The sequence below is a fragment of the Ascidiella aspersa genome, chromosome 6, assembly GCF_963924565.1.
Source record: "Ascidiella aspersa chromosome 6, kaAscAspe10.2, whole genome shotgun sequence".
Classification (NCBI taxonomy): domain Eukaryota; kingdom Metazoa; phylum Chordata; class Ascidiacea; order Phlebobranchia; family Ascidiidae; genus Ascidiella; species Ascidiella aspersa.
Window position 1 is genome coordinate 20682120 of NC_139452.1, and position 24200 is coordinate 20706319.

Below are 24200 nucleotides of genomic sequence, written 5' to 3' on the forward strand. Positions count from 1 at the left end.
TTGCTAAGTGTTAATAGTTTGAGAAGTCTTAACTTAAATAAAAATCTACGCTACAAAGATGTTATCGATTCGCACTAAGTGAAAAACGCCATTATCGTTTTAAATTGCCCAACCTTATTTTCCGAGGCAAGATGATCGAGAATCAAGGCGTCTTTGGGCTAATCTCTTTGGGCTGAACCGAATATAACTGAAATTAAAAATGAAAAAAAACTTGTATTTACGTAGTTAAATTCTATGGTTAAATAGGAAAGAACAGTTGTGGGGACATGTGAGCCCCCTGGATCCGCCCCTGGTCATGGCCAACCAAACATATCGTCGGCCCTCCGAATGCCGGTGCGCAGTCAACCGATCCGTCAGAAAATAATGCAGTTCTAAGCTAAGAGGTTTACGGCAATTAGGGCATCCACGGGTGGAAAAGTCTGACTTTTAGACTGATGTCTTGGACAATGCACTAATTTGGCTTAACAACTCTGCAGAAGAAGATTACAGTAGCCCGGGGCTAAACCTATTTCGGATGAGTGTAACCGCAATCTAGCAGGAGCGTACAACTTTTGTTCAAAGAAAATAACAACTATGTTTTAAACTTGTAGCCTATCAGTTTAAACAAAATTTGGCGCTGGTCAAGAATCGTACCGCAGCATTTAAACAAATATTAAATCAACACACAGTATTTGGGTTAGGGTGCTGAATAGCGTTTAGGTGTGGGTGGGTCAAGTATTATTATACTTACCCAAACCCAAACGTTAACCCGTACCATAACCCAAATAGTAATGAGGGTTGTGGTAGGATTCTTGACCAGTGCCCAAAATTGTTTTGAGTAAAGTTACTCTGAAATTGTTTGTATGTTTAAAGCAGAAGTTTTGCTTCTGATGGTAACAGTACTGTTAGTTTAATGTTGACTCGCTAATGGCAAAGAGTGGCTTCTGTGCCACTTTTCTGTATTGTTAAATTGATTTTGGAAGTTAGGTTAGTTGTGTGCTGGCAAGCTCTTGGGTAACCCAAATGCTGACAGCATTAATGTATAATTACCAAAGACTGTGTCCAGGTTGGAAAGTTAAAAAAAAATCGGCGCTGGTCTAGAATCCTACCACAACGTTGAAATGATTATTAAGCAATGCATAATATGTGGGTTAGGGTGTCGGTTTGGGTGTGGCTAGGTCAAGTAATATTGTTTAACACTATTACTGGACTCACCCAAACCCAAACGCTAACCGGCACCCTAACCCAAATAATGTTCGTTGTGGTAGGATTCTAGACGAGCGCCAAAAAATCCCCTAAAATTACACTTTCAGCCGCGCCGTAGTTGTACATTTCATAAAAAATCGTAGTAAAGTGCGTTTAGTTGCAAAAAGTCTATCAAATGCCCAAAACTTCAGAAGCACTTCTATTTAAGGAAGTCCTTTATTTACAGCGGCATACATTTTATTTAATTAAATGCATTTTAGCTATGCAACCGGGTAACACTAATTTACGGAATGATGAATGGTCGGAACGCTCACTAATTTACGGAATGGTCGGAATTGTTGGAATGGAATGAATAGGGCCGAAACTAATTTGATGAATGGTCGGAACGGAATGAACTGTCGGAAGCTTCGTTCATCTCATACCGACAGTTCATTCTGTTCAAACAGCTTCGTTCATCTCATTCCGACATTTCATTCTGTTCAAACAGCTTCGTTCATCTCATTCCGACAGTTCATTCTGTTCAAACAGCTTCGTTCATTTTATTCCGAAAGTTCATTCCTAACCCCAATCCTAACCCTAAACCTAACCCTAACAGATTCGTTCATCTCATTCCGACAGTTCATTCTGTTCCTACAGCTTTCGTTCATTTCATTCCGACAGTTCATTCTATTCCGACAGTTCATTCTGTTCCTACAGCTTCATTCATCTCATTCCGACAGTGCTTCCTCATACCATTGACCATTGACGTCATTTCTCATGAAAATATTGTGTTACAATGAAAAATAGTATTTCCGACTTGTATATATATATATATAAGAAATAACTTTTGTTAGGAATCTTTGACGTTCACAAATCATGGAATTCATTCAGGCTGTGGTGTACACACAACAGTCCACACTTCTGACAGATAACTAATGTGTCTTGTCCTACCATGTCCTATTGAACAGCCCTAATTACAAAGTTTGTTTCTAAAATAGTTTTAGTTTTTGAAGACTCTCTATTAGGTCTGAAACAAGCTGTTACTTTGAAAGTGTTGTCAAATGTGATGTGTTGCTATCTTTGGTGAACCAAAATCATTTGGACGACGGATGTAAGGTGTTTTTACTCTATTATTTAAATGAATATTAATATAACTTTTCATAGTTTGTTGTTTTGTTATATATATCAGGTGTGGCCAACTAATGTTTGATTGGATCAACTGATATACTTTTTAAAGGCTCATGATCTACCAGATAAAAAAGTCACAGAAAGCAACATCACAATGTACCTTTTTTGTGTGACTGTTGTACATAGTGAATAAGTTTATATTTCAACTTATTTAACATGGTAAGGAGTAGTTTCAAGTTGAGTTCATTTTTTACCTTGAAAGAAAGGTGAGATTTGGCAAGCAACGTATTGGCCACCCCTTATATATATTATATGATTTACCTAATAAAAAGTACTGATATTCCTTTTATTCACTGTGCAGCTAGATCAAAGTGGGGATGATATAGGACACCTTTTCAACCACTGTATCATGCTATACATTCAACAACTTGGCACTAAAAATTCAATTCTCAATGTCTTTAGGTATTATCTAAAATAATATATGTATCTATATATACAAAACATTATATATTTCTGTTTGTTCTGTAGTAGGAATGCTTTATTTAGTTCTTTTTTGTTGTTATCACCTCACAAGAATGTTTAATAAATTAGCTATTTTTGATTAACTGATTTTGAATCTGCATTATCAAATTGAGTTCTGTTATGTTGTGATTGTGATGTTTAGAATTTATTATAACAATCTAGAAAAATTAAACTCTTTAAATATTTCTTTATAAAAAAATATAATGGTAATTGTATTGTTACATTCAGGACTTTTTTAAACATAGTTAGCACAATTATCTACATGGCCATAAAAAATAATAACAATAAAAAGCAATAAGTTAAACGGTTTAAGGGACGACCAACCCATTTGGTATTTTACAATAGCCCACAGGTTTCTGGTCACCTAAAATGCTAAAAAAACACATCACATGTTTTACAATTTCTATTTTCCGAAAATTATGCAATATTTTTGCATCATTTAGCCCTCTGATAAAGATGTTATGCTATCCAAAATATAAGCTATTGCTGCCAGGCATAATGTCAAGTTTGTAGAGCTCTTCTGGCAAATGTAATTTTTTTTTTTTTTTTTCATTAAAATTATATTTGCCAGAAGAGCTTTACAAACTTGATGTTATGCTATCCGTAACATACTTTTTTTTACATGTCAACATTAATTTTTATAATCATTGGCTATAACGCGAGGCTAGCAGATTTACACATGTTACAATGTAATATACAATAGTGATAAATAGCATTATGGATTCATATGTTTTCTTCAACCACATAAAATTCAGTTGGATGTTGCAAATTATCTGGCTTAATGTAGGAATAGTTACCTTACATCCAAGAGACAACACCAGTAGCCATTTACCATTTAGAATTAAACTGGTAAATACTCCATTCACCTGGGCAATGTCCGGTATTTTGTCAAGAATACAATATACTTCAAAATACACTGAATATGTGAATAATAGAAATCACCTTGACCCTTGCAAGATAAATGTCGACCTTAATTCCTGATCAGTAACAGCAAAATAATCTAGCAAAGCTAGCAATTCAGGTCAGACACATTAACCAGATCTTAAAAAGATATATATATATTTCGCCAACTAAGGCATCGTCAGTATATCTGAATAAAAACAAACGCAACAGTATAAGAAAGAGTCAGAAAACATTAAAGTTTAAATAAAACAAAGTAAAATAACTAAAATATAAAAGCTGTTAAATAGTAATGGCATCCAAGTTGTACAACCCCTGTACAGAAGCAATAAGAACGGATCGAGAGAAACGCGGCAACGCAAAATAACGGCACAAAAACGGCAAGGCAAAAAGAAAAAATGGAGTAGAGGCGTAAGAAAACGATACGAAGAAATTAACGGTCTACAATCAATCCCACCCCGATATACTTGATTGTAGACCGTTAATTTCTAGCTGTTATATTGTTCAGTTTGTTTCCCAGCCACCGTTCCACATGTTAGACATTTGCGAGGATAGATGGCTTAACAAAATTAAAGCCAGAATCAATATTCAAAAAATGGTACTGCCCCAAATTAAGTAGTTGTCTAGTTCTTATCGTTTTCTTACGCCTCTACTCCATTTTTTCTTTTTGCCTTGCCGTTTTTGTGCCGTTATTTTGCGTTGCCGCGTTTCTCTCGACCCGTTCTTATTGCTTCTGTACAGGGGTTGTACAACTTGGATGCCATTACTATTTAACAGCTTTTATATTTTAGTTATTTTACTTTGTTTTATTTAAACTTTAATGTTTTCTGACTCTTTCTTATACTGTTGCGTTTGTTTTTATTCAGATATACTGACGATGCCTTAGTTGGCGAAATATATATATATCTTTTTAAGATCTGGTTAATGTGTCTGACCTGAATTGCTAGCTTTGCTAGATTATTTTGCTGTTACTTCAAAATACTATATTTTTATAATATTGCTATCCACTATTGCTTGTGTTTAAACAGAGAACTTGCTAGAAATGTCTTATAACTACAACATATATTTGGTACCCAATAACCTGCATTACAAATTGCTACAGAAAAATAACCGTATTTTTTAAAACTGTTGAAATTTGTGTAGATCAGGGGTGGCCAGCCAATCAGATACCAAGAGCCACATTTGTTACTTAGTAAACCGCTAAGAGCCACACCTTACACACATGGAACGAAATGAATGGCCTATCAATCCATTTCTTACTCAGAACCACAAAGTGAAAAAAGTGCCTTTATTTCATTAAATTTGACAAAATTGTAATTTAGAATATAAAATACATATTTCTTGATATAATGTTGTATATCAATATTATTTGGGCACATTTTTTCCGTTTCAAAAGTGTTAGTAAAAATACAATGGCCTTAGGCAAACAGTCAGAGTCAAAACCAACAATAATCCGTAACTTAACCTAAGGAACTCGAAAAATTCCAAAAAAATCATAAGGCAACATGAACGTAAGAGCCACATATAACTGGGTAAAGAGCCGCATGCAGCGCGAGCCGTGTGTTGGCCAACCCAGGTCTAGAATATTTGCTTTGTTAGTTCATAGAAATTCACATCGAACTTTTGTCTAAGATAAAAATATTATACAAAAATTATTAGAGGTTTTATGTTTCTAGCTGGTAATTTTCGTCAAAAAATGAGGGATTTAGTTGGATCTCCATCAGCTGCAAGTAATATTCCTACTACAAACAGAGGGGACTCATCTACTTATTCCAGCAGATCCACTGGAGGAATAAGTGTTATTTCAAAGCCTGCAATCCTACACGACAAATTATCACATCCAGGTACCTAATTTATATATGTTGTTCTGTTAATAATAATCTTGTAATTATTACAGATTGAAAAAATTATGGGATTGATATACCAACAGACAGTACTTAATTAGATTACTTTATTATGAAGTGAACCTTTTTGTTTAAAAGTTTTTCGTGTTTAACGTTGCTTGTGTAGGAAATGCAACAAGTGGGAATCAAGATTTAAATCGAGATGATCTGGAATTGCTTGAAAAAATTGAGAAGCAAAATAGGTATGTACATTATTGCCAAATGCCTTACATGTATCAGAATTGTATTCCATTATTATAAGGTTTAGTAAACTAAACATTCAGACTTATAAAACTATATTAAGTGTAAGAAAACAACTCAATGCAGAATGAGATCAGTGTCATTATGCACATAGAAAACACGTTTGCTTTTGTTTATCCTAATATTTCCATTTAGAATATTGGAAGCTGATCGCAAATCATTGAAATCTGTGAGCAGTGAGGTTTCTTTAACTTCTGGAAGAGAGAGCAACAATTCCAGTTCACCTTTGTCCACTAACAATGTTTCAGTTTTGGGCGAAAGCACTAAAAGTACAGTTGTTGTGCACAATTCCAATAGTAAAACTTGGATTATGTGGGGCCAGATTGTCAATGATTGGGAAGAATTCAAAAAACGAAATCCTAAGCAGTTAAGGGTAAGTAAAAGGATAATTAATTTTTACAGATATGATTAAGGTTTGTATAGTTTTCCATGTACTTTTCTGATGATTAAATATGTATACTGTTATTCGTTTTACTGTCTCCATAGAAATGTTTCTTACCGCACTTTGCTATTTTAAACAAGTTAAGTGATACATAGTATGTTTTTGAAGTTTTACTTCATACACGCTTTGGATAAAATGAAATATGCATTTTATATATTTTGATTGGGTAAAGACATTTTTAACAGTAAAACTTGCACAAATATATTCTTGACCTAAAATCCAACAATGTTTCTCAAAAATCGAACTGGATTGCAACAGGGATCAAGTGACCGTAATTGAGTAAATGGTTTGTTGTCAGTGTTTTGCAATAGTTGTGCAAATTAATAGTATTTCCTATTCAATATGTTTTTAGTGTAATTTTCAAGTGTGTCCTTGTCCTACTCTTATGTCATACATGAGACTCCAAAGCGTTGCATCAGAGCATTGTACTATGTTACATCTAACCTATTAGCTGCAGTATAGGAAGGTGCAAAACAAACAAGCTTAGTTTATGCTAAACACACAAAGCAAAATATGTTTATCATTCTTTACTATTTGCAAAAAGTTTACTTACCCAATATTATTATGTGTTTACTTTTACTTTTTGCAATTTAAGATTCACTTAGTTATTTACCAACCCTAAAAATTTCCAAGTCGAATTTTTTAAATATATTTCTATGTGTTATGAATAGTCCAATTTTTTTTTGTATAGTTTTTTTAGCTCTGCTGAATATATTAACTTTTGATGGCCAAATATCCACAATTTTATATGCTTATGTTATAAAAACAAAAATATTTTAAGTCTGGAAAAACTCACGTAGCTTAAGATTTAAATAAAGTCGGGACTGTTGCTATACCAACTGAGCTGCACAGGCTCAAAGGGGAACATGTCGAGAAACAACAATGACAACATTGCCTGCAGCATCACTTTTGTACATACATCCTCACTTACAAGGGATCAACAGCCAGTATTTTTAGCAACTAAAATATACATATATAAATAATTCTATGAATGAGGGTAAAGAAACTGAATGTGGGTACTGCGTAGGCATTTTACTTCTTTTTTCATAGGACTCTTATGTCACACACCTGTGAATTACCAACACAAAATTAATCAATGGACTATTGCATCTTGGGGAAATTCAACTGTATGAAACCTACTTTTTCATATTTTTTTTTCCAAATTTTTTCCAAATATTAAATTAAAAGGAAACTTAACTTACTAAGTGAGATTTAAAAGCAATGGACCATAATGGGAAGTTTTAACTCGCAACTCAACTACACAGATGGCCAGAGAAATTTCCACTGCCTAAAATTTTACTTGCAACTTTAAAAGTGTTTATTTGTGGCAAGATTTTTGTGGCAAGTTCGGCAGCAAATGTAGTTCATGCCAATGTTAATCTGTCTGCAACTTATCATCAGCACCAGCGTTCGCTTTCTTGATTGCAAGACACAGGCTAAAGCAGCGGTTCCCAAACTTTTCAAAAAATTTTGCCTGGCGGACCCGTTGCAATCAGGGCTGCGGAGTCGGTTAAAAAAAAAACGAGTCCGACTCCGGCCAAAAAAATAAACCCGAGTTTGACTCCGGCTAAATGTAAGATTTTGTCGAGTCCCGAGTCCAGCTTTGACTCTACAGTACGCCCAAAAAAAAAACAGGAAAGAAAACAAAAAAAAACAACAACATTGCTTTGCCAATTGCTTTGCCAGATTATAACTTATTTTTAGCAAAATCATTTAGCCTTTGTTGTGCAACTTATCCTGTGTTTCACAAATTGTTGCACCTATTTTGGTTTAAAGGAGATGATTCGCTGTGGAATTCCTCATCATTTCCGTGGCTTAGTGTGGCAACTTCTTTGCACAGCTCATAACTCCCCTCTAAAAGCCAAATATGCTGAATTTCTTAAGCAGTCATCACCCTCAGAAAAACTGATACGCAGGGATATAGCAAGGACTTATCCTGAACAGGATTACTTTAAGGACAAAGATGGGGTTGGCCAGGAAGTTTTATTTAATGTTATCAAGGTGTGCTTTTGTTATTGTTTTATTAACAATTCTGTTTTTTCTAATGTTTTAACATAAATTCTAATGTTTTTTATATAGGCATATTCCTTGATAGACCGAGAAGTAGGATACTGCCAAGGGAGTGCATTTATAGTGGGATTGCTTTTAATGCAAATGCCTGAAGAGGAAACTTTTGCTGTGTTTGCAACATTAATGCAAGAATACCGCCTGCGAGATTTGTTTAAACCATCAATGGCTGAGCTTGGACTTTGTATATACCAACTCGAAAATATGATACAGGTTTTGTTATTTATTTTTGTGTTGTTTTATCCCATATAACTATAATGCTAAAACAATTTTAGAAAATGTATTGTACTTTTTTAACCACAAAAGAAAAATCCATGAAAATATATAGTAAAACATAGTGCATGTTGTGTTTTTGAGTTTTGTTCGACCAGGAAATATTTTAATTTTTAGGTGATTCTTTTGAAACTTTTCCCTTTGAACCACCTTCAACTAATATTGTGTTGTAGTAATTAAATCCATGTGCTTCCAGTGTAACTTTTTGCATTATGATCTTTTACTAACCTAGAGATTTCCATATCAATATAAAAGCGCATAATAAGTGCAGATATGGTTTAAGTGTAAAAATGCACATCATTCATTTTTTTGGTGATACAGGAGTTGGTGGGCAACGCCTGTCATGAAGTAAATATTTATAGCAATTTAAAAGATTAACAAGTTTATTTTTAATGCCCAAATCAAACTATGACTTTCATAACAATTATAAAAACAAAATACACCCTTCTGAATCTAACAAAGACACATGGTTAGGGTGAGGAAAAACTAAGAACCCTACGTATTGTGTCAGTATGTTTGGCAATCTATCACGCCAGCCATAAATTAGGTCAAATAAGGTTTAAACTAAATGCTGTAACCCTTAGTCTCAATAAATTTAACTCAATAAGCCCATCACATGGCCGGTGGCTAGCAGAAAAAAGGTGGCTTATTTTGCAACTTTTGGCAGTCAGTTTACATGCCTGTATTTGAGCTATGCCAAAAATTGTTTTCAAAGTTTACTTTATTTTACAACATGCACAATGCACTTTGTTACAGATGTGTACACATTGCAAATATAATTGATAGGTTAATAATTAATATATTTTAAACAGGAACATTCACCAGATTTAATGATGCACTTTCAAGCCCAGGCATTTCATACGTCCATGTTTGCTTCATCGTGGTTTTTAACTCTATTTGCAACAACTTTTAATTTACCACTTGCCTCACGCATTATGGACGTTTTTATTTCAGAGGTAAAGTATATTTAATAACACGGATTCTTTACCGAAAAACCTTTCCATACAAATTTTGCAGGGAATGGAGATTATTTTTCGACTTGGCTTGGCCATTTTGCTAGAAAGCCAGCAGCAATTAATGCAGTTAGACATGGAGGGAATGCTTAAGGTAAATACAATCTTGCACTGAAAAACCTGAATATCAAATTTATATTTACCATTTTTGTTAACAAACAAACAAACATACACTCACCTTTTCCCTCAGTGGAGTTGTTACATCTATGTAGTACAGCAACTGACTTAGTCCTACCTGTACAATCAAAAAAATAAATAAAACTAGGGTTCTTTTAAGGTAAAAAAAGCTGCATTTTTATTAGCAAAAATTTGTTAATGTAGTATTAGTATTTTAATTAGAATTAAATCTAACATATAAAATTTATTAAAATTATCTATTTATTTTTTGCAGCTGATCCAAAAGGAATTAACTGAGTTTTACAATAATAATCCTGACATGTTATTTCAAAAGGCGTACCTTCTTGTTAAATATAATCCAAAGAAAATGAAAAGGTATTTATGTTGTTTGGCATGCTTTCTCAAAAAGCCTATGTCACTTGGTGTTTGGTACAATATGCCATCCAAAGTCATTATGCTTTTTTATTTGGATGCCTATTTTGATTTTTTTAAAAGTTGTGTTAATTGTGTCATTATATATAATGTCAAAAAGTAACAATATAACACTGTAAGAGAGTGTCTGAAATTGATCCCACATTTTTATATTATTACCAGAATCATGTGCCTTGGAAAAAACATGCTGCTACTTTTAATATTCATAAACAATAAAAACGGGAAAGAAGAACTTGTAAAAGTTTTATATGAACCAAAATTGTAATATAAACAATTTTTGTAAAGTGTACCTTTACTTTGAAAACCAACAATTAATTTCATAAAATCTTTGGGTTTAAGTGATAGAAATTCGGTTTTAGTTTATCACAACTACAAATTACATTGCTAAATGTATATATTACTTGTTAGTGCTTAATTGTCTTATGTTGTAGATTGGAAAAAGATTATATGGCAATGAGAACTAAAGAACAAGAAGAACAAGTTGAAATCAGAAAGCTTCATACAGAAAACAGATTATTAAGACAAAGAATTGATGCCCTTGAAGCAGAAAATGGAGTATTGGCTGATAAACTTATTCAAGTTAGTATTTAGCTTTAAGTAATATATTTTGGTAAAAAAAATTCCACCAAATAGTTTAATGTTGTAGGTTAATGCTAGTAGCTTATAGCCATTGGTTGAAATGCATGGTGATTGGTGACCAAACTTAACTCCTCCTTTATTTTCTTGCTCCATTTTACAATTTATCCCCAGGGCATAAAGAAAACTTTAAAATCTTTGCAAAGATGTGATTACAAATTCCTGTCGATCTGGCACAACCTGTTTCCACATTTCACTGTTTGAAACAAGTGGTTCGATAAGGGTGTACCTGACAAAACCCTATGTTTGCCCAATAGCCACTGCTCGTTTTATGTTGAATGCATTTTGACGGTGACAAAATCCTTTATTTTTACTAAATCTAGTTTAAAGTGACCCTATGGCATATCTTATTAAAAAAGAAAGATTTTTGCTTATCTTTTCTGTGATTTCGAAGCAAACAAATAAATTATTATTGTTGATTGGTGTAACATTTTCCACCCAGTGACTAATCGGTGTCTAGAAAATGATTTTATTTGTTGTAAACAAACTGTTGGAACCAAAGGATGGACTATCATTGCCTAAACTAGTGGTCCTCAAAACTTTTTTATCCATAAACAACTGACTATTCAAACCCTTCTTTGTTATATTCCTCAAGTGAATAATAATTTGGAAATACGATTGTTAAATCTTATTTATTTGCTTTAGTTTTGTCAGAATGAGTTTAAATACACACGTCAGGAAACAATAAAGTCTAAAAGCATTGTTGGCTACTTTTCCGGTTAGTGAAGACATATACAAGACTTTATCTTACTGAAAACACATCTTATATCAGACCCAGGATGGCAACTGTTTTGGTTTCATTTTAATCAATAAAAAAAATAACAACATTGTGTCCTGATTAAACGGATTTTATCATCCTACTTCATAACCTAGAAACTAACAAACACTAAAACATTTTTGCATGTATCGGTGTTAATAGTATTTTATTTGTTTTTTACTGATTTACCTTTTTTTGCAGGATCGAGTGAATCGTGCACTGGAGGCAGAAGAAAAAATTATAATGGGAAAGGAGCTTAGTATTGCTAAGAGGCAAGCCAAACTCAGTCAAACTGGTTCATTGAATTCTGCAGTAGTTGAAGAAGATGGTACTGTTGTTTAACACTAGCATTATAAATTATGCATATAATATAGTTTTAAATGAAGTTAAGGCAATATCTGGTGTTTTATTTGTTTATTGCAGCTTCTTTTGCAATGTATTTTTCCCTATTTACATTTATTATTTGTGATACCTACATCAACTGCCCTTTTTTAGCCCAGTACAAACTCTTATAAAAACTCAAGATTGGTCTTGCATCTTTGATAAATCTAGCATTAATTCTTGGACAACAATGTTGTGCAAGACACACCTATGCAAGAATGAAAAATAGTGCCTTGCAAATTTACTTTTTGCACCTACATGGTGTGGGCACCCCTGTGTAATTACATTTAAGGAGTTTTAGTGAAGATTCTATTCAAATCCTTTAAAACTGGCTTTAAAGGTCCACTGGATATGAAGAAAAAGCTCAAAACACTACTAATTTGAAGTATTTGTCGCATTTGTTGTCAAACTTAAATGGTTTATTCACTTTAATTAACATGTTTAAAATATATGAGTGCTATCATTTTAGGCAATAAAGAAAAATAGAACATGCATTACCGAAGCAAAACATATATTAACATTGTTGTCTCGAAGTTAGTGCTTTAAAACAATGGTTGCTTACCTGAGGGGTTACTCCCAAATAGATAACTTAACATTTTTTTGGGTAAGTAGGATTATTATTTTTTTAGTCGATTTGTATGTGTTCATTGTCTGTTTAGTTTTGCATAACACTGTATTTTCTAACATCATAGCATCCCCGTTGCTTATATATAGGAATAAATATTTTAAACCTTTAGATTGACTTTAAAAACAGCATTAGGTTTCAATAAATTAATAAACTCCAACCTTATTGCTGTGAAGCAAGTTTGATGGACTGGCATATCTTGAATAAAATATCTCACGTCTTATATTAACAATGATATGAAATGCTGCATTTTCCAGTCAGTCATTGGATGATTGACAGTCGTTCATTAGGTTCATTGGGGTAACCATACCTACAAGGTATAAACCACTGCTTACAAAATTACGTAAGTTGAAACTGTCATGCAGGTATTGAAAATTGCAATCAATACTCAGAGACGTTTGTGCTACATTTGCAGCAAGATCTTGTTCAGGCCAAACTACAGGAAGCCGAAGCATGTTCAACCATAGGCGATTTACAGGTATGTTTTCATCCATCTCATTTCTAGTTTCTTAACTGTCGACACAGCCAAACAGAAAAAAACTTATTACTTATTTACAAGAAACTTTTGTGATTTTTGCTAAGCTGCTTTAATACTGTAAAAAAATGGCCAAAAGTATGTTGAGGTCAGGAGCTTTAAGACACCTTAGTATTCCCCTAATATGCCTGAAGTGACTTAAATAACATTCACTGGTAAATGATGTTAAAACACCTTGTTATTGTACTACATAAATTTTTGAATATATGTAGCTAACCTAATTGCTACTTTATGTGGCGCAACTAACCAAATATAGTGACTGTTATTTTATACCATGCTAAACCACTGATTTTATTGACAGGAGAAAATTTGTGATCTTGAAGAAAAAATTCGTGAATTGAAAGACCAGTCAAAAGTTCTTACTTTGCAAGTTGAACTAGAAGCTGTAAAGGCGAATGAGGCAGAATCCAAATGTGCCATGAAAGATTTAACTAATAAGCTGCACATGTTAGAAGAAAGTTGGCAGGTATTATATCATTAAGATATTTTCAGATTTGGTTTCCTTACAGGCGCTTGGTTGAAATTTAAAGTGCTGTAAAAATACATAAAAGGATCAATCTAGTTAAAGTCACTGTCAATTTAATGTGGTCCGTGTATTTTTTTTTTGTGGTCCTAAAAAATAATAAATTTTAAATGAGCCCATCGCGAATGACTTTTGCATCAACTCATGTTATTTTGTACCTGGCGATAACCTTTGAGTACAAATGTTTTTTGCGTCACATTTTAGAATGTTGGTTAGCTATTGCATTATACAATAGTTAAGATATTTTCTTCACTATTTGAAAATGCACCATGGATATGTTGTCAAATCTTTCAGAAACATTTAAATCGGACAAATTCATCACGGAGAACTATGCTAAATTCTAACAGCAAGACAAGTAAAGTTGCTTTGCAAGAACTGCAAGAAGAACTTATTTCAGCACAATTTCGAGAAACAAAGCTTGCCAACCAACTTGCTGAATCCAAACAAAGACAAACTGAGCTTGAAATTTCTGTAAGATAGATTTTTTTATTTTTCTACAGATAAATAAAAATATTTTTTTGAAAAAGAAACAAGATAGAGACAAATACATTTTTTGAACGAAAATATTTTGTTTTTGTTTAAACAGTAAGTAATACAGAATTGCAACCCCAAATGTATATGTTATGACCAATTATAAGTATACTTTATGTAGAAAAAACATTGTAGGTAGTGTTTTTAAAGCCTCATTCTACAAAAAAGTCTAAATCAATATTTATTTTGATTTTGCAGAATCAAGTGTGTTCTGGCCAGATTTCACGTGCTGAAGATAAAATGTCGCTGCTTCAAGAAAGATGCAGGGTAGCAACAGATAATGAAAAAGTGTTGCAGCAGCAGATTAATGAATCAAATGCCCGTCTGGCCCATTTGGAGAGCAAAGTAAGGGAAAGTGTTTGTTTCCTATGAGGCCCCTTTATTTCACATTTAAAAATAGAGAGTTTTAAAGTTTAAACATTTAAAAAATTTTAGTTGGCCACTTTCTGTTTTTTCAAGTTTTGACCTGTATTCCCCACGAAAAACAAATATCTGGGGGCAAAACATTATTCTGTTGATTGCGTTAAAATTCCAAGTTAGGATATGTTGTTTGGAAATTTACATTCCATTAACATCTGTGACAAACACCCCTGACAAGCTATATTATAAAACTGCACCATGCCCAATTTATAACATCGGGCAACATTCGCTTTTGCCTGTTGAAGTACCTAAACAGAAAACAACATTTGGACTATAACAACCCTAACATATTAAACTCCCAAGAAATCAGTAAAACGTCACTATACACCCTGCAGATATAGTATTAATGCACACTACCCTCATTTTAAAACACAGTAGCACCCCACTAAAAAAATATACAACAACCGTTCACCCTGTATTTTTCTTTACATGATGTAATTTCAGAATCAGGAAGCCGTTATGTCATTAAGAATTCGAGAAGCAGACAGTACAATGAAAATTGCAGAGATGCAGCAGGAAATTTCAACGCTCAAGTTTCAGGTAACTTGTTTACACTCTATAAATATTAATTTGTGTGATAATAGTAAAATATATCGTACTCTAAATCAGGTAAAAGTGATGAAAGTTTTAGTTGTAACCACTACTGACTAATGCACACCTGAAGAATAGAGTTAAGGTTTCGGTTAAGGAGTTCACATATAAAGTGGTGAAATATGCAAGCCATTCTAATTGTAAAAGCCAAATGCAAAGTTGTTGAAAAATCAAAATTGTCGGTGGTTAATCTGGATACCAATATATTGGTCTGTTGGTGTAAACTGTTGCACATCCCGGCTAAACAATGCTTTATTTCTTGAACCATTGCTTCTATTAGGTTTCATAGCAAAAAAGTTCCTAACAACTACTATTAGCCTGAATTTAATTGTTAAATATTTATATGTGTATGTTACATGTTACAGAACGCCGAGTCATGTGCTCAATCTGCGGATGTCACCTCTGGCATACAAGTCCCAGACTCCTCTGGTATAATAAGACAACTGCAAAGTAAAATCTTGAAACAGCAGCGTCAAATTACCAGACTTGGGCAGCAATATAGCGGATCCGGCTCCAACAAAAGCGAGTTTATGGAAGACAGTCATCTCGATTCTGATTCTAGTGATGATTTGGAACTTCTGTTTGATGCAACAGTTACATCGCATGACTTGTCTGATTTTGATAACAGTATTGTTAGAGGTGACCAAGTATTGCCTAAAGCAGAAGATGCAAACGATCCATTTGTCGAATCTGGCACAACTATTTCTGCTGCATCATAATGCACTATTCGCGTTTAACAATTCATTCTATTCAGTGTGCAATACATTCCCGGGTAGCACTTGTTGCCCCAGGCTCTTGAATAATTTTAAGCGTTACCTAAGCTATCAGTATTGACCCCTTCCGGTTCTACCGTGCCTTTGTTAGTGGTATGTGTAAAAATTTATGTCATTCTTCCTTATTTGAAAGGTTATATTTAGATCTTATAAAATGTTTCCAAATTTAGTATATTAGTCGCTTTATCACATTTTAGATCTAAAAATGCCATTTTTTAAATATCGAACTATATCATAATAAAAATGTAAATGATATTTGACATGATATTTTGAACAAAGGTAAAAATAAACAGAATACAAAATATTTCAATAACTTTAAAAAAAATTAGTTGGTTACTGTACTCATTTTACATTTTAAAATCATGATATACCGTTTTGTCGCACTGTTATAAAAATTGATTTGTGTTTGTTGCTAAGAACAAGGTATTTCTACTTCAATATATATTTGTGGCTAATTTGTCAATGATCTGCACTATTTCTGCTTACTATTTTAAAACTTATATTAAAAAAGTAATGATCTAATGTTTAAATGTGCTATTTTGAAAATAATCTGGTATAGTAAAATTATTTTTCAATATTTTTATTTTAGAAATACGAGACTGTATTACTTTTCTTATGATCTCTACATATTGTTGTTTTTAATTTCCCATATGGCCTTCCACATCTACGCTAATTTGGGTGAAATGTATTTCACATCATTTTAGTTTTATCAACACATTTTTCTTCCTTGCCAATGATGATATATATGTAATATGTTGATTTATGTATTTCTCCATTTGTTTGTAATAAATTATCTAATATATTGTCATTAGTACTGTAAGTAATTAATTTGCATAGAGGAAACTCGAGACACCCCAGTTTTATCAAACAGAAAATGTACAACGGAACAAAAAAAATCTTTTATTGGCGTGCAGTTACGTTTTTTAACGTTTTGCTGGTAGCAAGCAGTGACAAGTCTAACCCTTTCCAAAGTGACTAACACCAAGCAGAAATTAAAACGCTCAATAATTTTCCAGAATATTAGGTAAAAACTGCTTTAGCGTTTATAAGCTTAGTTACTTACCTACAGTTAACTTAATATGTTTTATAAGTTTGCCTTTCCAGGTAGAAATGACTCTTTTGGAAACGATAGTCATGGCTAAAAATACTTTTATTTGGTATCAGACCGGCGCTGATACTTTCCTAGAATCACTTAACATTGGGTATCGGCTCCGATCCAATATTATCCAGTATTCTTACTAGCGGCCATTAGAAAACTACAGACTTTTTAGACGGCTGTTAATAGCTAAGAAGATGTGCACCCCGGATTAGTCCTAAATGTCAGCGTCTTCAGTTAGGCTGATTTAGGCCTTGTGTAGCGTAACAATTGCATGTACAGCTGCACTTCTACACTTGATTAGTTCGCACTAATTACTGTACTCACGTTCAAGTTGTCAAAGTGGTATGTTCCCAGCTAACAATTTGACGTCGCAGCGACGTAGATTTTTGGTTTAAGTTTGGTCGATAAGACGTTGCAACCAACGTTATTTCTACGTAAAAGCGTCGACACTTTACGACCTAGATGCGACGTTGTGCAACTACGTTATTTATACGTTTATCATAAACGTTATTTTTACGTAGAAGTGTCTACTCCAGATGACGTAGATTAGACGTTGCAAATTACGATGTTCAGCGACGTTATTTATACGTTTATCCTGAACGATATTTTCACGTAAAAGCGTCGACACCAAACGATGTAGATGCGACGTTGTGCAACTACGTTATTTAGACGTTTATCATGAACGTTATTTTCACGTAAAAGCGTCGACACTTTACGACCTAGATGCGACGTTGTGCAACTACGTTATTTATACCTTTATCATGAACGTTGTTTTTACGTAGAAGTGTCTATTCCAGACGACGTAGATTAGACGTTGCAAATTACGATGTTCAGCGACGTTATTTATAAGTTTATCACAGACTTTATTTTTACGTAAAAATGTGTGATCCGGACAAAGTTCATGCGACGTTGGAAACTACGTTGTAAAACTAGGTTATTGAAAGCGTTTACATTGTTATGTTTGCGTAATAGTTTGGACTCCATGCCCTACAAATTATGTTTGCAATGAAGTTACAAATTACGTTCGCAACTACGGTATAATGCGCAAAAAAGAAACATAATAACGATGTTTTTGAACTTTTGAAACACTTATACTTGTTGTGACATATCTGACTGTAATTATTTACACTTGCAAATTCTTACTAAATCTTCTAAACAATTACCATCCAGGAAAATATAGAAATAATATAGTATTGAAGTAAAACAAACACGGCAGTATAAAAATGTTGACAATAAAGAACTGTAAAAAAGACAAGAAAACTGAGAAAATTGGTCTGTGGACCTGCAAAACACACAAATTTTATAGTGTTACTTAAATTGCTCTATTACACTAACACAGTCTAAAAGACAAAATTGAAAAAGTTTTGCATTTCACAGACTATGTGTAAAACAATGCACATTAAAACAGGAAAGTAACGTTAACAACAACAACGTATTGAAAAAATAAGAACAATACAAATCCAGCGGTGTAAAACGAAAATCCATCAGTTTAATCCGAATCTGAATGCATGTGTGATACATCGAGAGAGCTGTGGGCAAATAATATAAAAATTAGGGAATAGGGAATGTGCCATTTACTAATTTAGCCAAGCACAGAAATTTTATATCACTGTTAATGTATTTTCTTGTGCAACCTGAATTTGTTTGGTAAAATTTAGTATCAAGAATTTTTATCTCAGTTTTTTGCCAATAATAACATTTAATAATGAATATTAGTATTTTTTACATTTTTTAAACTTTGTTTTTATATTAAAAAAATATAGACCATTCTTAGTACTAGTCTATGGTATAATTTTTTCCCAATAATTCTGTCATATTATGTTTATTTTGCCTTTACTTATTGTGTGATAGCGTTTTGTGCTGTGTAGCTTCTGGTCCACAGAATGCAGACTGGTCAGAAATATATAAAATTAAAATTCTGGTGACATTGTATAACTATCACTGGTAGGTTTTGAAAAAAATTGCTGCCCAAATAAAGATATTTAAACGCAGCCAGGATACATTTTAAAGTCTTTGTTGTTAGCATCTAGGGCAATTGCAAGCATAAAACAAAACAGTAAGAGTCAAATAAATATAATAATTAACAAAAATCTTGAAAATATTAATCACTAATTTACCTGTAAATATTGATGAGCAGCCAAGTTCATGAGGAATATCTTTAACGTGTACCCTTCTTCAAATCCCACCTTGAACTTTTAATCAAGCCTTTAGTCGAGATCTTCAGTAATGAATTTTCAAGTGTTCATTTGGGGTTTTATGCACACCCAAGGTATTTACGCTGGCATGATACAAATATAAAGATTTGCATTAAAATTGTCTAAAAAGTTTGGGTGTTCACTCGCCGTAGAATGCAATTGGGCGCTGGTTTAGAATCCTACCACAATGATTAAATCAACGCACAATATTTGGGTTAGGGTGCGAGTTAGCGTTTGGGTGAGGGTGGGCCAAGTATTATTATATCTATTATTTAATACTTCACCCACCCTAATCCAAAATGCTAACCCGCACCCTAACCCAAATATTGTGCACTGTGGTAGGATTCTAGACCATGCCTGCAATTGCCCACAGAGGTAACAGAGCTTGTTTTTCTATGTTAGATGAAAATTAGTGGAGGCTTTAAAGTCATTTATTCAGTAAATCATTTTTTTTCCTACTTAAAATAAAAGTTATAAATAAAACTACAAATACAGCTTAGACTATTTAACCTGAAAATATATTTGATAACAAAGCCTTATCTTTTTATGTAACCCTAATCTTCATGGTTTAAGGAAAACAACCTAAATATCTAACAAGCACTCTAGCGCTGAGCTGCCAAAACTTATTTTGAATTCCAATGTCCTGATAGCAAATGTTCAAACTGGACTGTGATGTCATCCGCATATTGGCCAATCACGAGTTTACGCGCCGTTCGAAAACCGCGAAAAAAAAGCAGCAGGGAGCGACATTCTTGTCTATCCAGGAAACTGCGTCTATAGCGGTCGCTGCGCTAAGTACTTTTTTATGCGATTTGTTTCATGTAAAGACAATGTTACCCTTACTAAAATGCTATCTTAAATTAAGTCACATCTCTATTTTATGTAAGCATAACTAAGTATACTTCTTTACATTTTCTAAAATAGTTAATCAAAACACATTACAGAAAAAAACAAATATTTTGTAAATAGGCTACATAATCCCGACGCATTCCTTAAAAGAAAGCATTTCTATTTAACGAAAATTAAAACTTGGAAAGTTAGTTTTGACGTCGGTAAACAACGTTTTTTATACGACACGTATGACATTTTGATTCGATTGTACTTCAGCTCAGTCGAAAAAACTGTGTATGACACGCAAATTCGTCTAAAATCAGTTACCTTCAACGTAAGTAGGCTAATTGATGTTGTTTCTACCTCACGTTTAACGTTTTAATAGGGTTCCTTTGACGTTTGTATCAACGCTAAACAATATTAATGAAATGTTTTAATTTATGTATAAAATAGTCTAAAACAAGTTGACCTCGATGTCAGGTATATACCTTGTTGTATACGTCACGTTTAACGTTTTAATCCGGTTGCATTGTGGTTTGCCGTAACCTTCGAAATGACTACGATCATTTAAGATGTTGCAAATTTGGTCGCGTTTTAGTTTTTCGTAATGTCAAGAAATAAAGTTATTGGAACTTTTGAAAATAGCATTTAAAATGGTTTCAAATAAGTTATCTTCAGCGACAGTTATCATTGCTTTTTGCATATACGCCACGTATGATGTTTTGAATTGGTTATATTGAAGATTGTAATAACGTTGAAAAATAACGTTATATTAACGTTATAAATGACGTATAAAATAGTCTAATTCTAAACACAACTAAGCTTCGATGTCAGTATTTACCGTAGTTTTTACGTCACGTGAAGTTCTAATTAGATTGGTTTGTTGTTAGTTACAAACCAAAAAATAACGTTATTAAAAAGCTTAAAATCACGTCCAAAATGCTGTCAAAGAAGTAAGCTTTGACCTTAGAATTCAACATCATTTATACCTCACGCGTGACGTTGTCAGTTAGTTGGATCTTAGTTTGACGCAACGTCAAGAAATAACGTTATTAAAACGTTTAAAATTACATCCAAAACGGTCTTAAATAAGTTAGCTTTGACGTCAGAAATCACCGTTGATTGTACGTCACGTATGATTTCCTAAATTGGGTCCATTGTGGTTTCTCACGACAACGTATGACATGAAATCAAGTTTACTTTGACGTGAGTAATTAACGTTGCATGTACGTCACCTATGACGTTCTAAATTGGTTACATTAAGGTTTGTAATAAGGTTGAGAAATTACGTTATTAAAACGTTAGAAATGATGTACAAAATAGTCATAAAAAATTATCCTTGTTACAAAAGATAACGTTGTTGTTACGTCACGTTTCACGTTTTAATTATATAACATTGTAGTTAGTCAAAACGGTAAAATGACGTTATTATAACGCTTAAAATGGCGTCCTGGTCTCCAAGAAATTAGCTTTGATGTCAAAATTTAATGTTGATTGTACGTCACGTATCACGTTGTAAATTAGTAACATCAATGGTGGTCACAAAGTTTAAAAATAATGTTAGCAAAACGTTCGCTCTGACGTACAAAATAGCCTAAAACAAGTTATTAGCCTCGAAGTAATTAATTAACCTTGTTCGTACGTCACCTTTGACGTTATAATCAGGTTACTTTGTGGTGCGCCACAATTTTTTTAAAGAATACCATTGAATTGAAAAAACGTTTAAACGACGTCAAAAGTGGCTGAAAAGACGTTAGTTTTGACGTCAGTAAAAACGTTTTTTGTACGTGATTTATGACGTTTTAAAATAAGTTGCATTTGGTTTGTTTCAACGTTACGAAAGAACGTTAAACAAACGTTTGAAGTTACGTTAAAATTTGTCTATAACAAGTTAATTGTGACGTCAGAAATGAACGTGAATTCTACGTCACGTATGACGTTCTAAGCTGGTTGCGTTATAGTTTTACGGAACGTTAAATATATAGCGTCAATTAAACGTGTAAAAGACGTCTGAACCGGTCTAAAAATGTTAGATTTTACGTGAGTAATCAACGTTATTTGCATGTCACCTATGACGTTGTAAATTTGTTTCATTGTGGTTCGTCGCAACGTTAAAAAATAACGTTCCACAAACGTTCGAAGTGACGTCCAAAATGATGTAAAACATGTTAAGATCGACGTCTGTAATCAACGTTGTTTGTACGTTACAAATGACGTTGAAATTTGGTCGCATTGCGGTTTTTCTTAACGTTAATTTTGACGTTAATGCTACGTTTTACATTACGTTTTGATAACACGGCCTCGACGTATTTTCTTAACGTTCGTTTGGACACATTCCCACAACGTTTACTTAGTTTAAAAAAAAAATCCGAACGTCGAAAATACGTTGTGTGTTAGCTGGGTTACTGTACAACGATTTTTTTTATTTAGGACAGGAGTGGCCAACTAGTGAAAGACCAGTTGAGCTACATTTCCTACTTAGTTAACCCTAATAAGCCACACCTATAATGTCGACACAAATGAATATCATCCGTTTTCTTATTGTATACACGCAAACGTTTACTCAGCTAGATGTCGCTCAATAACAATATTAACAAACAATATTGTGTAGGCTACATTTGGGCGAGTTTTTATTCACACCACAGGACTTTCAAACAAATGTCATCACGCTGTCGTAGTTTATAAAATCTGTTGACTTGACTATAAAAAGAAAAAAAAGGAATATGGTCTTAATCAGGGGCGAATTCCGTAAATTTTTTTGAGAGGACATGTTAAAAATTTGTGCGCTCAAAATTGCAACGGGTATCATGCATACTTTCAAGGGTATTTGGCGACAAAAGCCTTGGCCCCATAAATTGTCTTTTTTATATCATTAAGTTATTATTCAGATCGTGGGCATTACTACGTATTTGGCCTTATTATGTTGTGGGTCAAGAGTTTTAGGCTAAAGATTTTTCTGTTTAGCTATTGTTGCTTTTTAGGTCTTATTGTGTGTTCCCGCAATAATATCTATCAGAATTATGCTTGGGGTTAGGTAAACAGCACTTACCTAATATGCTTGGGTTCGATCACCTTTTTAAAGCACATCAAATGTAACTTCACACAATTAGCCTCAAATAAACCTCCAAATAACTACTTCTGTAAAGGCATGACAAATAAAGCATTAGTAATTAAAAAAAACGCAAAACAAAACGACTAGTCGGCTACGTTTCCAACTAAAAATAAGACCACCTCGTGACCGCATGAGGCGATGTTTTTATTTTTAAATTACGCAAACGGGAAACTGTTTACAAATTCTATCACAATCGTTCAACGTTGAACGTGGCGTACGCCAAGGAGATCCTCTCTCTCCAACTTTATTTGTTGTGTGCATTGAATGCCTTGCCGCTGCTTTAAGACAGGGCCTTTACAACGGCATCACGATAAATGGCAAGGAATTTAAAGTGTCCCTATTTGCTGATGACACCACAGTATTTCTATCGGGTAGTGATCAGGATTTTACCGAAGTCTTTAGGATAATCGAAGACTTCGGCGAAATGTCAGGCTGCAAAGTAAATATGCCCAAATCAAACGCGTTTTTCATCGGGACAAATCGTAAAAACAGTCACAAACCCATGGAACAAAGTGGTCTTCTATGGCCATCAGGTACTATCAAATACTTAGTACCTGATATCAAATACCGTTGAAATTCCCACTGGCCCGAGAAACGACGCCGATCTAATTGAAAAAACTTCACACCACTTCTGAAAAAAGTTCAAATAGTATCAAATATCTGATCCGCAAGGGGTCTCTCGCTCCTCGGAAAAACAACAGTTATTAAGAGCCTCATGATCCCAATTTTAACCTTTAAAATCAGTGTTGTCCCGGTTAGTGTACCAAAATGCTTTATCTCCAAAGTTAAACGAATCCTCTTTACATTTTTATGGGGGTCCAATTGGGAGAGGGTGAAAAGAGAGACTTTGAGTGCGAGTATTGCAAATCGGGGGACAGGCATGATCAAAGTCTCATTAGTGTCTTTGCCTCATGAATTAACTTCACTTGTTCAAGGTAATGTCTTATTCAAATGGAATTGTTCAACTTGCCTTAGCTCAGAAAACAACC

General features: G+C 33.5%; 1 protein-coding gene across 2 annotated transcripts; it reads left to right on the forward strand.

Annotated features, from left to right (window-relative positions):
- Positions 1-1217: 1217 nt before the first annotated feature.
- Positions 1218-16776, forward strand: LOC146140691 (EVI5-like protein). 2 transcript variants are annotated; one of them, XM_083392948.1, is made up of 18 exons: positions 1218-2280; positions 2654-2754; positions 5391-5558; positions 5725-5800; positions 5994-6231; positions 8077-8301; positions 8380-8580; positions 9453-9596; positions 9658-9747; positions 10045-10145; positions 10634-10781; positions 11797-11923; positions 12967-13079; positions 13438-13602; positions 13954-14130; positions 14389-14535; positions 15055-15150; positions 15567-16776. In XM_083392948.1, the coding sequence occupies exons 2-18, from the start codon at positions 2745-2747 to the stop codon at positions 15918-15920; spliced, it is 2580 nt and encodes an 859-aa protein (XP_083249074.1). In that variant the 5' UTR covers positions 1218-2280; positions 2654-2744; the 3' UTR covers positions 15921-16776. The 2 variants fall into 2 exon arrangements, with proteins under 2 accessions (XP_083249074.1, XP_083249073.1); XM_083392947.1 differs by having other exon boundaries at positions 1218-2275.
- Positions 16777-24200: the final 7424 nt, after the last annotated feature.

Coding starts and splice junctions, on each gene's coding strand:
- LOC146140691 (XM_083392948.1), top strand. Junction 5,559..5,724: donor CGACAAATTATCACATCCAG/GTACCTAATTTA, acceptor TTGCTTGTGTAG/GAAATGCAACAAGTGGGAAT. Junction 9,748..10,044: donor ACATGGAGGGAATGCTTAAG/GTAAATACAATC, acceptor TATTTTTTGCAG/CTGATCCAAAAGGAATTAAC.